We start from the raw sequence: 15635 nt of genomic DNA, 5'->3' as shown, positions 1-15635 counted from the left end.
TGATGCAGCGCTTTACGCACCGTCTCAGTGTGGTGTGGACATCCTAGCAAGGGAATTTGTTAGCTGCACTGCGCGTTGGGGCTTGACCGTGAGCACTTCCAAGACGAAGGTGATCGCCGTGGGTGATGACTATGCTCGGTGTGGCATACATCTGGAGTCTGGTGATGTAATTGATCAGGTGGCCAGTTTTACCTACCTTGGTGGTTCTCTGGACGATAACGGTTCACTGGATGGCGAGGTAGCAGTGCAGCTGGCTAAGGCGTCACTTGTTTTTGGCTCCTTGCAAATGCCCATTTCCCATTACAAGCCCCTATCTATACGCACGAAGAGACTGGTGTATACGGCCAGTGTACTCACCGCTCTGTTTTACGGTGCCGAGACCTAGGCACTGAAAGCGGCTGAACGTCTTCCATCACGCGTGCAGTCGTGCTATCCTTGGTGTATCCCGCTCGACACAGTGGCAGGACAGGCTCACCAGCGAGGAGACTGCAAAGCGAGTCAGACTCACAGCAGACATCGGTGGGCTTCTGCAGTGCCATCGTATTCGCTGGCTTGGTCACATTGCCAGGATGAATTCCAGCAGTCTCCTCAAGCAGGTCCTCTTCAGGCAACTTCCGTCATGGCACCATGAAGAGATGGCATGATGTCACTAGATCTGACCTGGCCATGGCGGGGATCCCGGAAAGTGCAGGGGCGTCGCACACGGTACGGTCACTACGGTATTGACCGTACCACTTTTTGCCCCAGATACCCCGTGAATCAACAAAATACACTGATCTTGGATCGAAAATTCCAAAATTTTCGGCTCAGCCACCACTCCTCCACGAGTAAATTGTACTTCAGATGGCTGACCGTACCACACTAAAATACCTTCCGACGCGTTTGAAGTGACTGGTATTATGTGGCACAAGACAGGGGAGAGTGGAGGAAGTTGTCTCGTCGTCCTCCGCCAGGGTCAGCGAAGAGTTTTCAGTGCATGTGTGGAGGAATATTTCGCCGGGCGCGTGACTTGAAGGGTCACTCCCCATATTGCTCAGCTCGTACGCTATCATCGCATTAGCGATGGGCGTCCAAGGTCCAAGGTATGTGCGTGTGTATACGTGTGTGTGGTTGTGTATGTGTGTGTGTGGTTGTGTGTGTTTTGGAAGTATTGTATATTTGTAAGCTGTTCCTTGAGCTGTGTGTACAAAATGAGAATGTGTTGTTTTTGCAGTTACATGGTGCTAGTCCTCATGAGTGTGTTATTAGTACCATGTGACGTGTTCTCCTGCCTTTTTTCTTTTTCACACACTGAGTAAATGTGCCCTTTTAGTCTTTAATTTCCGCTTTCGTGAAATGTTAGATTAAATCTCTTACAAACTCGTTGCCTATATTTGTAGTCTTTGAGTTATTTCATGATTCCCTGTATAGCCCTGCAAGAATGGAACAAAAACGTTCTCCAGTTTAGCTCTGTTTGGATCGTCCTTCCGCCTGGTTCTGCGGCGTCGGTGCATGCATGGATTGACATGAGGGAATGGGCATGGGTTAGATTATGTATGACTGTTCCCTTATCCGACCATTCTCCTTATTCGAACCCCCTGGAAACAGCCTGCACACCAAGGGATGTGAGTAGTCTACACTCCACTATATTTATTGTCATTTGCTTTTTGGCATGCTGAATTGTTTCATGGCGATATACTCTCGTCCTTAGTACTGAAAAGATTAGTTGTTTAGTGCTCTCTGCTCTGTTGTTTGTTATTAATTTTAGTGCACTCTGTTCTACTGTGCTGTGTTATGTTTTCTTGCAGGCAAGGTCACTGAGGGATGCCTGTAGCTACAATTCTACTTCTGTTGTCAAGTTCTTGGCATGCACTGTTGACAAGCACTTGCTGAACCATGAAGGGCCTTACAGTTACCAACTTTCTACGGGATTACCTGTAAGTGTACTATAAGTGTAAGTGTAATGGACCATGGTTTAGAAGAACACTGATAACCTTCAAAAAACCTATGGCAGGGTCACTTGTACGGGCAACAAATAAGTATATAATACATGCCCTGTGTCGGTTGTGTTAGTTTCAAGCCTAGCAGTCACGGTTATATCGGCGCAGGGTGTGTGGCTGGTGTAGTCAGGAGGCTGTCGAGGTGGGGACAGTTATGTGACATTGTCGAGGCTGAGGAAATATTTGTTCTCATGCCAGCATTTGGACATGAGTTCCGAGCACTGGTTGAGACTAGATGTTGATTTATCGTGTTGACTGAGTATGTACTTTTCTCTAGTGTAGAGGGAATATCACTAGGTGATGTTGATGTACGCACGGCCACCATACTTTACTCTCCAATAGACTTCGTACTGGGTGTTTGATTTCTTGAGGTTCCGGATGTGCCTGGACAATTTCGTGCTGTGGGAATATTTTCGTGTCTACTTGTTGTTATGTGGTAAACAATAACTTCGCATGGCGTGACTTGAACGATGGCGCCGATGTAACGCTTAATACCAGAGCATTCTTCGAAAAACGACTTTTGTACCGGCCGCAGTTGGGCCCTAGCCAGGTGAGCCCAGGCCACACCTAAAGATGTCTGGATGCCGGAGAGTATACATACGCGGTTTACAGTGAACCTCAAGGGAGTGATGTAATCAGTGATGTAATCAGTGATGTAATCAGTGATGTAATCAGTGATGTAATCAGTTGCAAGGTTGCAAAAGTGCTCTCTGGCTTGTCCATCAACTCAATGTGCATCGTGCGTGCTTGGCTCAAGTTTCGAGACAAAGCAGACTTCTTGAACGTCACTGCCAGTCCAGGAGCGAATCAGATATCGATCTCTGTAGCTACTCTCCACTGAAGAAGGAGAGAAGATTGAGCGGAAAGTGAAGCAACTCTCTTTCTCTCACTTTGAAATAAGGACATAGTCACTGTTGCGTAAACTGCCTGTGGTTGGTTGAGTGGACACACCTTTTCTTTTTCTAGACTAGCCAAAGTAAGGTGGTTTCCGGACACCAAAAACGCATACAGTGCACGTGCCTGATTGACAATGGGGTCTTTCCCACCAGGTTCCATTTTTAGCTACAGTTAGGATGGATACAACTTTTCCGCAATATTTGTAGGTGTTCACTGTTAAAATTGTACTTAAAGTAGGGTGTTGAATGAATCACTTGTAATCTTCATGACAGGGAAAATAGTACCAGGTGTGTGCATCATATCCAGTGGCCAGTATAACAGACTACGGTACTGCACAGAACCACCACTCCGGCAACTAGGGACCCACCTCGACTCAAAAGTCATTAGAATTGCCTTCTAATGTCATCACTTTCAGTATCTGCTCTGTATGTTGTATTTCTACTTTTTGGTATTTTACCGGCAGGAAGGATCCCACGGCAGTGCTCTTCATGCAGCTGTTTATCGAGGCTCCGCTAAGTGTTTACAGTATTTGCTCGATGCCGATGCGGATCCGAACGTGACTGATCCAGTGAGGAAACCAGTTTTATCATAGATATTTGGTTGGCATGGTTCCTGTGTGAACACGTGTATCTGAATGTGCGTGTGAATGTGTGTCTGAATGTGTGTCTGAACATGACGAGAGAGCTTGGAAGCTCGGGGCCCTATGCTATGTGTTTTTGCCTAGCTCATCATGCATGTTATTCGAAATAATGGAAGCGTCGTTGTACTGATGTTAGGGAGGAGAGGTATGCTTCAGAACTGTAGAGGATGTCATGTAGAATGAGAGAGCGAGTCACATAATCTGCCAGAGATTGCGTCTCGTCCGGGCCTGACTCATTTTTGCCCTCGAACATCGATATCCACAGACCGGTCTGCTCGATGCCAGATTGAATCGGGACATAAACTCTTGATGGAAGCAAAAATCTGTTCTACTGATAACTCCAGCTTCTGGAGACATTCTAGCGAAACAGATTTGGATCTACTGACCGATCTGCAGGCAGATTTCCTACTAACACTTGATGTGGATCCGATATCCAACGCCGCTATACTCACCTCATTGTCCGTCACCAGCACAGGATCAGCTCCCTCCTAACCGGAAGGAGAACCTGAAGACATTTCGATACTGAACGAAACCACGCTACACGAAAACACAAACTGAAAACTACTAGCGCCAAGAAAAAATTACACTACCAGAATTTGTTCGTGACGTCTCAATAAATCCTTAGTGAAATGACGCTTCTTTTTCATTTATCCTATGTTTTTTTTAACCATAGCATGGGATTCGAACCCGCACTATCGCCTGCATGCATTACCCCTGAATGCATTACCCCAATCCACGATACACTTCACATAAGTACACATTCTTCCAAGTTGCTTCACGTTATGATTTTGCACTTGAAAGCCCTATTTGAATAAGATGGCCAGCTGTCTTTGATGGTACGGTACCGGACATGTAAGGGATAGCGCCAGGCATGCCCGACGGCACAACAAACAATGACGGGATTAAAGCTGTATGGACCCTAGCTAGCGCCAGACGCTATATTTAAGCAACGCTTTTTGCATAGCTACGGGAATAAATCCTTAGTATCCAGTGTAATTCGTAAGCAGGGTTGGTCTCACGAGCGCGAGACATCTGTTATGCCAATAGGCTCAGAGTGATAATTATTGTTTGCTATATGGGTGTGTTATGCCTATTGTGACATGCATCACACTGCATGCCTGTAGGTATAGGGATAACTTGTTAGTTGGTTACAGCTCCATTCGCAGCTCAGTTCCTCCCAGGTTCTTGCTGGCCAGCCTACGAGCCTGCGAGTTTCTTAACAGCCACCTGACAGATAGATCTACTCAGAAAGCAGCAAAGACAATATATGACGTGTTAGCTGCTCTGGATAAACGGTCCTTTTCTAAGACACTTTCATAGGACAATACTATAGTTTTATGAGTATAATCAAGAGTATATAAGCCCCCAAGAGTGTACAACTCCTGATATCCTTTCTATGGGGTACACCGACGGCGAAAACTCACATCACGTGGTGTAGTTCACAGTTGTACGTTTCCAGCCCGTTTTTAGCGAGCAGTGGAGTAATAAAAAATCACTCTCTGACAGAAACTCACTGCGGGTGTGCAAATAGTATCTGCCGCTAGGGTTTACCGGGTGTTAGCGGCCGTCGTGAGTTCCCTTTGAAAACGGACACGATAATTTACTTTTTTACTTTTTTAATCACACCATCAGAGTGATACACCAGTTGTCCCCTGAGTTATGCAAGTCAGAAGAAGTTTTCTTTTGTTTATCACTGCTTGCACCTATTCCCGTACTACAGGATAAAGGGACGCCACTTCACTATGCCACTATTGAGAACAAGACCGACTGCGTTCTGCCTCTACTGCAAGCTGGAGCTAACCCAGATCAAGGAGATAAGGCAGGTTATGGAACAGCCATTTCTAGATACTCTGCTAATGCATTTCCTGAAAGCTAACTGTATGAAGAAATCAAAGCCTATGCTGGTAAACTGCTGGGGAAAGTGCTCAAAGTGCCGGGCGAGGAGCTTTTTTCACAATGATTATTCCCCATTTTTATGCCAATTGTCCGATGACTTCTTCAGCATGAAAATTATATCACGACAGCTCCTGATTGGCCGCTAGGGTTTACCGGGTGTTAGCGGCCGTCGTGAGTTCCCTTTGAAAACGGACACGATAATTTACTTTTTTACTTTTTTAATCACACCATCAGAGTGATACACCAGTTGTCCCCTGAGTTATGCAAGTCAGAAGAAGTTTTCTTTTGTTTATCACTGCTTGTACCTATTCCCGTACTACAGGATAAACGGACGCCACTTCACTACGCCACTATTGAGAACAAGATCGACTGCGTTCTGCATCTACTGCAAGCTGGAGCTAACCCAGATCAAGGAGATAAGGCAGGTTATGGAACAGCCATTTCAATATACTCTGCTAATGCATTTCCTGAAAGCTAACTGTATGAAGAAATCAAAGCCTATGCTGGTAAACTGCTGGGGAAAGTGCTCAAAGTGCCGGGCGAGGAGCTTTTTTTCACAATGATTATTCCCCATTTTTTATGCCAATTGTCTGATGACTTCTTCAGCATGAAAATTATATCACGACAGGTCCTGATTGGCCGCTAGGGTTTACCGGGTGTTAGCGGCCGTCGTGAGTTCCCTTTGAAAACGGACACGATAATTTACTTTTTTACTTTTTTAATCACACCATCAGAGTGATACACCAGTTGTGCCCTGAGTTATGCAAGTCAGAAGAAGTTTTCTTTTGTTTATCACTGCTTGTACCTATTCCCGTACTACAGGATGAACGGACGCCACTTCACTATGCCACTATTGAGAACAAGACCGACTGCGTTCTGCATCTACTGCAAGCTGGAGCTAACCCAGATCAAGGAGATAAGGCAGGTTATGGAACAGCCATTTCAATATACTCTGCTAATGCATTTCCTGAAAGCTAACTGTATGAAGAAATCAAAGCCTATGTTGGTAAACTGCTGGGGAAAGTGCTCAATGTGCCGGGCGAGGAGCTTTTTTCGCAATGATTATTCCCCATTTTTTATGCCAATTGTCTGATGACTTCTTCAGCATGAAAATTGTATAACGACAGCTCCTGATTGGACCCGTCTCCCTTTCATTGAAAACTGTTATGTGAAGAAATCAGTATGTGTCCTAACTCTGAGTGTCATGTTGCTGGTTGTGTGAATGAGGTTAGCTGGAGAGCACATTTGGTGAGGACTTTGGAAGTCTTCTGGAATCAACAGGCTCAAAACTGTCACTTACCCTGCTTCATATTGTATCCTCCACATACGAACATGTGGCATACAATATGTACTATCATTTCTCATAGTGAACCGTATTCTTTGTTGGTTACTTGCTGAACATATACTTATGTTATAGGAGGGAAAGACACCACTTCGCTATGCCATTGAGCGGGGTCGTATCGACTGCATGCGGCATCTACTGGACAGCAAAGCCGATCCAAACACACCTGACGAGGTAAGTTGCATCTCATGACGCATTTACAGCCAAAACTAGCTGTGAAACTGCTACCCTGTGCTGCAATGGTCTTAATCACTGCACAATTCTCCACAGGAACACTAAGTCTTGGATGTGAAGGGAAGCTTTGAGATGAACTCATTCATTTTTGCCGATCCAAACCTTTTACGCTAATGTAAGTTGAAAGCATGTGCTTGACCGTTATTGTGATAGGTAGTGTATACAGTCAAATTCGCTTATAACGACACTCGGCGGGGCAACAGAAAAGTGTCCTTATTCGCGAAGTGTCGTTATACCCGAAGTCTCATTGTATGTATTACAGTGGGATGGGACTTTGCTCTGGGCATGAAAATTCTGTCGTTATTCGCGAATTGTCGTTATATCCGCAGTCGTTATTAGCCAAGTTGACTGTACACCTTTCTCAGGGTGTTCAGCCTCCACTGTAGCAACTTCATGTTTCACACAGTTATACACCACTACCCAAAAGATGTCTCTCGGGTATAGTGTGTAGACTATGTAATCTTGACATGTAATATAGTTGGTTTGTATCTTACTTGAAGTACACTCAAAAGTTCCAGAAACTGAGACCGACCGGTATTTATTTACATGGCTTGAACGATTACAGAGGATATGCAAGATAGAAAAGGAGACGAAAGAAATTCCATGACTGTGTTGAAGCGAGAGAGAAGAAGAACTGGATAGAAACACAGGTTAACAGACTATCAAAGCACAAGCGGATGCGAACACGCTGTCCTCATCAGAGCGTGCACATACAAGTGCACCTACAACCAGCGCATACGACGCCAGTGTACTGCATGCATCAAATACGGAAAACGCATGCACCATAAATGTAGCCAGATCGATACTCGATCCCAACTGAGTACAGTTCGTACAGTCTGGGTGGCCAAATTAGTACCTCATGACGTCAACTAAACTAAACACAAACATAAAATACACCGTGTTTGAGGGGGGGGGGGGGGCAGTGTAGTAGACGGACTTTCTCCTACACAACAAGCTAGCACTGGGAGTTGTAACTAGACTTACCGTACTGTATATGGATATAGACTTACCGTACCGTATATTACAAATGCTTGCCCACTGTCGACCCACCGTCAAAAATTAATTTGCACTTTTGCTCACAAATTTAAACTAGCTCTACATCCTCCTCATCTTAACGTGTGTAACTGGTTCCGAATCACAGATGGCCCCCAGACAAGATGCTCTGTTGCCCCCCCCCCCCTTGGCTAAAACGTCCTCCCTTGTACGCTCTCCACTCTTTGTTGCTTACTCTGCTTGGCTTGCGCTGCCCGCTACTACGCGCAATGCCAGTGCCCTGGACGCATTTAAATCTGCTCACTAGATTCACCATCACCTGTCCCTCCCATGCTTCTCCGTCTTGACCATTACTTTTCTTCTTTTATTCACCATGGTTGGTTAACACCCACATCTCCCGTACTGGCTGATTTTCTTCTCATGCCATGAGGTGTTGTCTATAATAATAATCATATAGACTTACTATACCGTATATAGATATAGACTTACCGTACCGTATATAGATCCGTCTGTCAGTTTGTCAGTTCCGTTGTTGCAGTCTTTACTTCCGTTTTCTTAGTCTTCGTCTTGAGTTCGTCATGTCTAGTTGTGTTTTGTAGTCGTATTGCAATCAACAGTCTCTCAAATGCAGTTATCGTTGTCCCTTTGTATAAGTAGGGACTTTTCGCACCACGGGTACGGATACGAAACGAATGCTGATTCGTCACCTGGGTTTGAGGATTCGTCAGAGTCCCTGCGGAGAGCTCGTTTTCACGAATGGAAGCCTCTTCATTCGTGGAGCGCTCCGAATCCGTCAGGTACACATTTATTTGACCAGCTACACATGTTTTGCCAGGTAAACATTGTTTCCCTTGATTCCATGATCCATGCACGTGTTTTTTTGTTTTTTTGTTTTTTTTACTTGCGGACAATCAATGCGATCGTACGATGAAAATAAAGAACATCCATGCACGTGTGCGTGTAAACACCCGTACGCCAAGCTACTGGCCGCATTCGTAGTTGCCATGCACATTTGCATGACGACTTGCGAAAACTGAATCCATTTTCAACGATTACGAACCGAATCAAACTTTCGTTTCGCATTCGATTCGTAGCAAATGCGAAAGGTCCCTAGTGTGGAGATGGCATGGGACTGGGAGCAGGTGGAGAAAAGGGAGTTACAACACGTGCACTTAAACTCAAGAAAATCGAACAACTAGTGCGAAGGAAATAAAGGAACGTAACTACGTCGTCAAACAGTGCAACAGAGCAGTCTACCGACTAAAATCCAGCATGGATAAAACGACATCTGGGCACTTGCCTAACACATTTATCAAGGATACTGCAGAGCAAGTTACGTAGACACAGGTAAGACAAGTCAAATACAAATCAATAAATTCAATGCTGAAGAAATAATTCAAACAAACCAGCATGGCATAGCCTAGCATAGCAGCACCTAGCCAGGGAATCAAGTAGGAGTTACAGTCATGACGAGATCTGACACACATTCACTGAAGACCTTTCCCATGACAAGGCCATACACAACATTCTCCCCACCAAAGGGCTTCAGTCAACTGAATCAAAAATTAAGTCAAGTGGAGTATCCAGTGCCACTTTGTGAGACTTTCGGTCCAACTCACAATCTTCTCAATCGGCACCCTCAATTTGTTGACAACAAATGACAACAACTTCGCAGCAAGACACGCCGACAGATACCCACGCAACCTGAACAGGATACTGGTGAGATCTGGTAGCAGTGACGGACCGGGATCGACCATATTGCTCAGCGATGCTGCTCCGGTGTACGCTGCCGACGCGTTGAAGACGACTCGTGTCTGTGTTGTCGTAGCGTCGCGGCGGAATACTTTGTGATGTGGCATGCAGTAACCAGCACTCTCTGGGTGTGGCTCTTTCTCGGTGGTGTCCAACGCCAAATACTCGTTTATCAGGACTTCATCATACACTGTCCGCTGCCCATTGCTCTCCAACCTCGTAATGGCACTACTATTCAGATTGCTGCTGACGACTCTAGAGGGTCTAGACTGTGTGATTTTCTCCTCTAACTCAGCGACACTCTAGCAACGACAGCAGCATCCTGAATAGTAGTGCCATCACGAGGAAGCCAGCCATCATGATGCCTAAGTTTGATGGTAAGCAAATGGTAGAGTCCTACCTTGAGTTATTCGAGGACGTGGCGGCACAGAACGAGTTCAGTGACGACGAGTACCTGATCAGATTGCGCATTGCTGTTGCTAGCAGCAAGCTAGAGAGCGCATGCTATGGATGCAACACGTTTGCGGACGCCAAGCGCGAGCTGCTAACTGCAGATGGAAAGACCGCCGACATGCAAGGCCTGGCAGGCGTTGGTGTCCATGGTGCAAAAGAGCGATGATACTTTTTACCTGGGCTTCTATCTAGTTCTTCTTCCCTCTTGCTTCAACATAGTCACGTCATTTCTTTCGTCTCCTTTTCTATCTTGCATATCTTCTGTAATCGTTCAAGCCATGTAAATAAATACTGGTCGGTCTCAGTTCCTTGAACCTTCGAGTGTAAGATACACAACAATAGTGGACACACAAGTAGCCATGTTCTTTGTTTGTTAGTTACTGAACATTCACTTGTGTTATAGTGGGGAAAGGCACCACTTCACTTTGTCAGTGGCCAGGGTTGTATTCAATGAATGCGGCATCTACTGGGAGCAAAGCCAACCCAAACCTTTCCGATAATTTAAGTTGATGAACATTCTGTTCTACAATTATTGTGATAGATAGTGTAGAGACTATGTCATGTACAGACAGTATTGTGGGCACACAAGTACATGTGACTGAGAACTTCTCTGTCTGATTTGTAAAATATACTGCAGTAATCACACCATCAGAGTGATACACCAGTTTTCCCCTGAATTATGCAAGTCAGAAGGAGTTTTCTTTTGTTTATCACTGCTTGTACCTATGGCTGTATCACAGGTTAGCGCTTGCACCCGAATGCATCAGAGCAGTGTATAGGAAATGGGAGAGCCAAGTGACTACATGCAATGGAAAGTCACAGAGCAAAGCTGCATGCATACCCACGTATTCTCACAACACCGCACAAGGATGATTGGGGTACACCAGTGTGCTGGTTTCGATCAACTGGTGAAGCGATTGGCGTTGCAAACAGCCAAAGTGATCGCTCACGACTGAGCTGCAGCAGTACCCGCGACCGGGTGCAAAGTTCCCTGATCGACGTTGCAAACAGCCAACCAGGGTGAAGCAGTTGGCGTTGCAAACGGCCAAAGCAATCGCTCATGCTTGAGCGGCAATAGTACCCGCGACCGGGTGCAATGACTACTGATTGGCGTCGCAAACAGCCGACCAATAGTATGCAATTTTAAGCAGAGATAGTAGCAGGAAAGCAACCAGTTGAAGGAAGCTGTTCCCACCTATATAATGTGGGAATGGGAGGGTGGGTGGCAAACAAATTCCGGTTGCTGCTCAGTGACACTGCAAAGGAAAGCGCAAGCCAAAGTCAGCGCATCAAGAGCTACCCAAGGCGATTTGGGCGCGCATGCGCAGCAGTTGAGTGCACGTGTAAAGCCAGCTCGATCGCAGCTAGCATGAGATAGAGAGCAGCGCATCGGTCTTATCGCTAACTAGGGTTAGCCCAAAAGCTAACCCAACATTTAGCGCTTGCACCCGAATGCAGCAGAGCAGTGTATAGGAAATGGGAGAGCCAAGTGACTACATGCAATGGAAAGTCACAGAGCAAAGCTGCATGCATACCCACGTATTCTCACAACACCGCACAAGGATGATTGGGGTACACCAGTGTGCTGGTTTCGATCAACTGGTGAAGCGATTGGCGTTGCAAACAGCCAAAGTGATCGCTCACGACTGAGCTGCAGCAGTACCCGCGACCGGGTGCAAAGTTCCCTGATCGACGTTGCAAACAGCCAACCAGGGTGAAGCAGTTGGCGTTGCAAACGGCCAAAGCAATCGCTCATGCTTGAGCGGCAATAGTACCCGCGACCGGGTGCAATGACTACTGATTGGCGTCGCAAACAGCCGACCAATAGTATGCAATTTTAAGCAGAGATAGTAGCAGCAAAGCAACCAGTTGAAGGAAGCTGTTCCCAGAAAACCAGCACACGGCACCCCAGCAAGCGTTCACCACCAATGCACGAGAGCTAAGAACAAGTGATTAAGGCACGAGATGGATAAAGGTAGGCATGCAGATGGATGAAATCCAACGCAGGTTCTCAATACGGCAATTTAGCAATGACAATCGGCACCTGTATGTCAAGGCTATATTACATCGACTGGAATGGCAGCACTGCTCGGTCTGGTTGTGCTTGAGCAGCTGGGGCGAGACGTCGGAATTCCTCCATTCCGGTTGCTGCTCAGTGACACTGCAAAGGAAAGCGCAAGCCAAAGTCAGCGCATCAAGAGCTACCCAAGGCGATTTGGGCGCGCATGCGCAGCAGTTGAGTGCACGTGTAAAGCCAGCTCGATCGCAGCTAGCATGAGATAGAGAGCAGCGCATCGGTCTTATCGCTAACTAGGGTTAGCCCAAAAGCTAACCCAACATATAAACGGACACCACTTCACTATGCCATTATTGAGATCAATGCGGACTGCGGACTGCATCTACTGCAAGCTGGAGCTAACCCAGATCAAGGAGATAAGGCAGGTTATGGAACAGACATTTCAATATACTCTGCTAATGCATTTCCTAAAAACTAACTGTATGAAGAAATCAAAGACTATGCTGGTAAACAGCTGGAAAGGTGCTCAATGTGCCGGGCGAGGAGCTTTTTTGACAATGATTAATTTTATCCCCATTTTTAATGCCAATTGTCTGATGGCTTCTTCAGCATGAAAAATATGTCACAGCAGATCCCGAGTGTATCCCTCTCTCTCTCTCTCTCTCTCTCTCTCTCTCTCTCTCTCTCTCTCTCTCTCTCTCTCTCTCTCTCTCTCTCTCTCTCTCTCTCTCTCTCTCTCTCTCTCTCTCCTCCCTCCCTCCCTCCCTCCCTCCCTCCCTCCCTCCCTCCCTCCCTCCCTCCCTCCCTCCCTCCCTCCCTCCCTCCCTCCCTCCCTCCCTCCCTCCCTCCCTCCCTCCCTCCCTCCCTCCCTCCCTCCCTCCCTCCCTCCCTCCCTCCCTCCCTCCCTCCCTCCCTCCCTCCTCCCTCCCTCCTCCCTCCCTCCCTCCCTCCCTCCCTCCCTCCCTCCCTCCCTCCCTCCCTCCCTCCCTCCCTCCCTCCCTCCCTCCCTCCCTCCCTCCCTCTCTCTCTCTCTCTCTCTCTCTCTCTCTCTCTCTCTCTCTCTCTCTCTCTCTCTCTCTCTCTCTTTCATTGAAAACTGTTATGTGAAGAAATCAGCATGTGTCCTAACTCCGAGTGTCATGTTGCTGGTTGTGTGAATGAGGTTAGTCGGCGAGCACATTTGGTGATGACTTTGGAAGTCCTCTGGAATCAACAGGCTCAAAGCTGTCACTTGCCCTGCTTCATATTGTTAGGTACCTCCTCCCGTACCTTTTCTAGTTGGCCTGCATGCACTTACGTACTCACCTTTTGTCTCCTTTTGTTCCGTTGGCCTGGGTAGCTACTTGCGCGCCCATATTTGCCATAGCTACCCAGGCCCTTTATCTTGCCGTTCAGACTTGATCTCTCTCTCTCTCTCTTTTCTCACTCGTCAATAATCATCATGTAGTCGTTTCGTTCGTCTTGGTCTCTTGTCTCGTCGTCTATAATAAATGTCGTCCCCCAACCTACCTGTTCCTGTTGTAATGTCTGGATATGTTGTCAGTCGTCCTGTTTCGAACTCAACATTGGCGCCCAAAGTGGGGCTCGAACCCACGACCCTGAGATTAAGAGTCTCATGCTCTACCGACTGAGCGCGCCCATATTTGCCATAGCTACCCAGGCCCTTTATCTTGCCGTTCAGACTTGATCTCTCTCTCTCTCTCTTTTCTCACTCGTCAATAATCATCATGTAGTCGTTTCGTTTGTCTTGGTCTCTTGTCTCGTCGTCTATAATAAATGCCGTCCCCCAACCTACCTGTTCCCGTTGTAATGTCTGGATATGTTGTCAGTCGTCCTGTTTCGAACTCAACAATATTGTATCATCCACAGACAAACATGTGGCATACAATGTGTACTATCATGTCTCATAGTGAGCCATGTTCTTTGTTGGTTACTTGCGGAACATACACTTATGTTATAGTATGGAAAGACACCACTTCACTATGCCAGTGAGCGGGGTAGTATCGACTGCATGCGGCATCTACTGGACAGCAAAGCCAATCCAAACCAACCTGACAAGGTGAGTTGCATCTCATGAAGTATTAACAAACAAAAGTGTGAAATTGCTACCCTGTGCTGCAATGGTATTAACCATTGCACACTTTTGTCCGAAAAATGGGATGTGAAGGGGAGCCATGAGATGAACTAATTCATTTTTGTTGATCCAAACCTTTTACGATAATGTAATTTGAAAACATGCTCTTCACCATTATTGTGATAGGTAGTGTATATACACCTTCCTCAGGGTGTTCAGACTCCACTGTAGCAATTTCATGTTTCACACAGTTATACACCACTACCCAAAAAAGGTCTCTCGGGTATAGTGTGTAGACTATGTAATCTTGACATGTAATATAGTGGACACGCAATTAGCCATGTTCTTTGTTGGTTTATAGTTGCTGAACATCCACTTGTGTTATAGTGGGGAAAGGCACCACTTCACTATGTCAGTAGCCAGGGTCATAGCGATTGTATGCGGCATCTACTGGACGGCAAAGTCAATCCAAACCTTTCCGATAATATATGTTGATGAACATTCTATTCTACGATTATTGTGATAGGTAGTGTAGAGACTATGTCATGTACAGACAGTATTGTGGGCGCACAAGTACATGTGACTGAGAACTTCTCTGTCTGATTTGTAAAATATACTGCAGTAATCAGATCATCAGAGTGATACACCAGTGATGGAAATCAGAATAGGTTTTCTTTTGTTAATCACTGCTTGTACCTATGGCTGTATCACAGGATAAACGGACACCACTTCACTATGCCACTATTGAGAACAAGGCCGACTGCGTTCTGCATCTACTGCGAGCTGGAGCTAACCCAGATCAAGGAGATAAGGCAGGTTATGGAACAGACATTTCAATATACTCTGCTAATGCATTTCCTAATGCATTTCCTGCAAACTAAATTTACGAAGAAATCAAGGACTATGTTGGTCAACTGCTGGAAAAGTGCTCGATGTGCCGGGCGAGGAGCTTTTTTCACAATGATTATGCCCCATTTTTTAATGCCAATTGCCTGATGACTTCTTCGGCATGAAAATTAAATCACAACAGCTCCTGATCGGACCCTTCTCTCCTTCATTGAAAATGTTATGTGAAGAAATCAGTATGTGCCCTAACTCCGAGTGTCATGTTGCTGGTTTTTTTTTTTTTTTTTTTACTACGTTCACATAACCAGCTCGAAAAGAATAAGGAAAGACAATGGTACGGAGACTAGGACAAACTGACAACTAATGAGCAGGCGCTGCACCGAGACGCAGCAGTGATGGTGGGGCATTGATGACTCTGCCGACCTGAGATCTCGGCGTCACGGCCAAAAACACGCACCAAAAACAATGAAAAAAGAAGAAGATAGAGCTGTACAGGTGAGAAAGATGCAAAA

At 46.1% G+C, this 15635-nt stretch overlaps 1 protein-coding gene and 1 long non-coding RNA gene across 2 annotated transcripts in view; both read left to right on the top strand.

Annotated features, from left to right (window-relative positions):
• The window catches only part of LOC135824557 (uncharacterized), a 200085-nt gene extending 196865 nt beyond the window's left edge, over positions 1 to 3220 (top strand). The window contains exon 3 of the long non-coding RNA XR_010554877.1: positions 1788 to 3220. This is a non-coding gene — a long non-coding RNA (uncharacterized LOC135824557). The remainder of the gene's footprint in view (positions 1 to 1787) is intronic.
• Positions 3221 to 5342: 2122 nt separating this feature from the next.
• On the top strand, positions 5343 to 15389 carry LOC135824244 (ankyrin repeat and SOCS box protein 13-like). The gene is made up of 6 exons (XM_065336974.1): positions 5343 to 5420; positions 5735 to 5833; positions 6235 to 6333; positions 6830 to 6928; positions 14164 to 14262; positions 14991 to 15389. Exons 1-6 carry the CDS (start codon positions 5343 to 5345, stop codon positions 15156 to 15158), a joined length of 642 nt encoding a protein of 213 aa, XP_065193046.1. The 3' UTR covers positions 15159 to 15389.
• The last annotated feature ends 246 nt before the right edge of the window (positions 15390 to 15635 follow it).

Source organism: Sycon ciliatum, chromosome 9 (assembly GCF_964019385.1).
Source record: "Sycon ciliatum chromosome 9, ocSycCili1.1, whole genome shotgun sequence".
Classification (NCBI taxonomy): domain Eukaryota; kingdom Metazoa; phylum Porifera; class Calcarea; order Leucosolenida; family Sycettidae; genus Sycon; species Sycon ciliatum.
Note: the sequence above shows the minus strand (reverse complement) of the source record. Positions and strands in the feature narration are given on the sequence as shown.

Coding starts and splice junctions, on each gene's coding strand:
- LOC135824244 (XM_065336974.1), top strand. CDS start 5,343: ATGGAACAGCCATTTCTAGATACTCTGCTAATGCATTTCCTGAAAGCT. Junction 6,334..6,829: donor ACCCAGATCAAGGAGATAAG/GCAGGTTATGGA, acceptor CTTATGTTATAG/GAGGGAAAGACACCACTTCG. Junction 6,929..14,163: donor ATCCAAACACACCTGACGAG/GTAAGTTGCATC, acceptor CTTATGTTATAG/TATGGAAAGACACCACTTCA.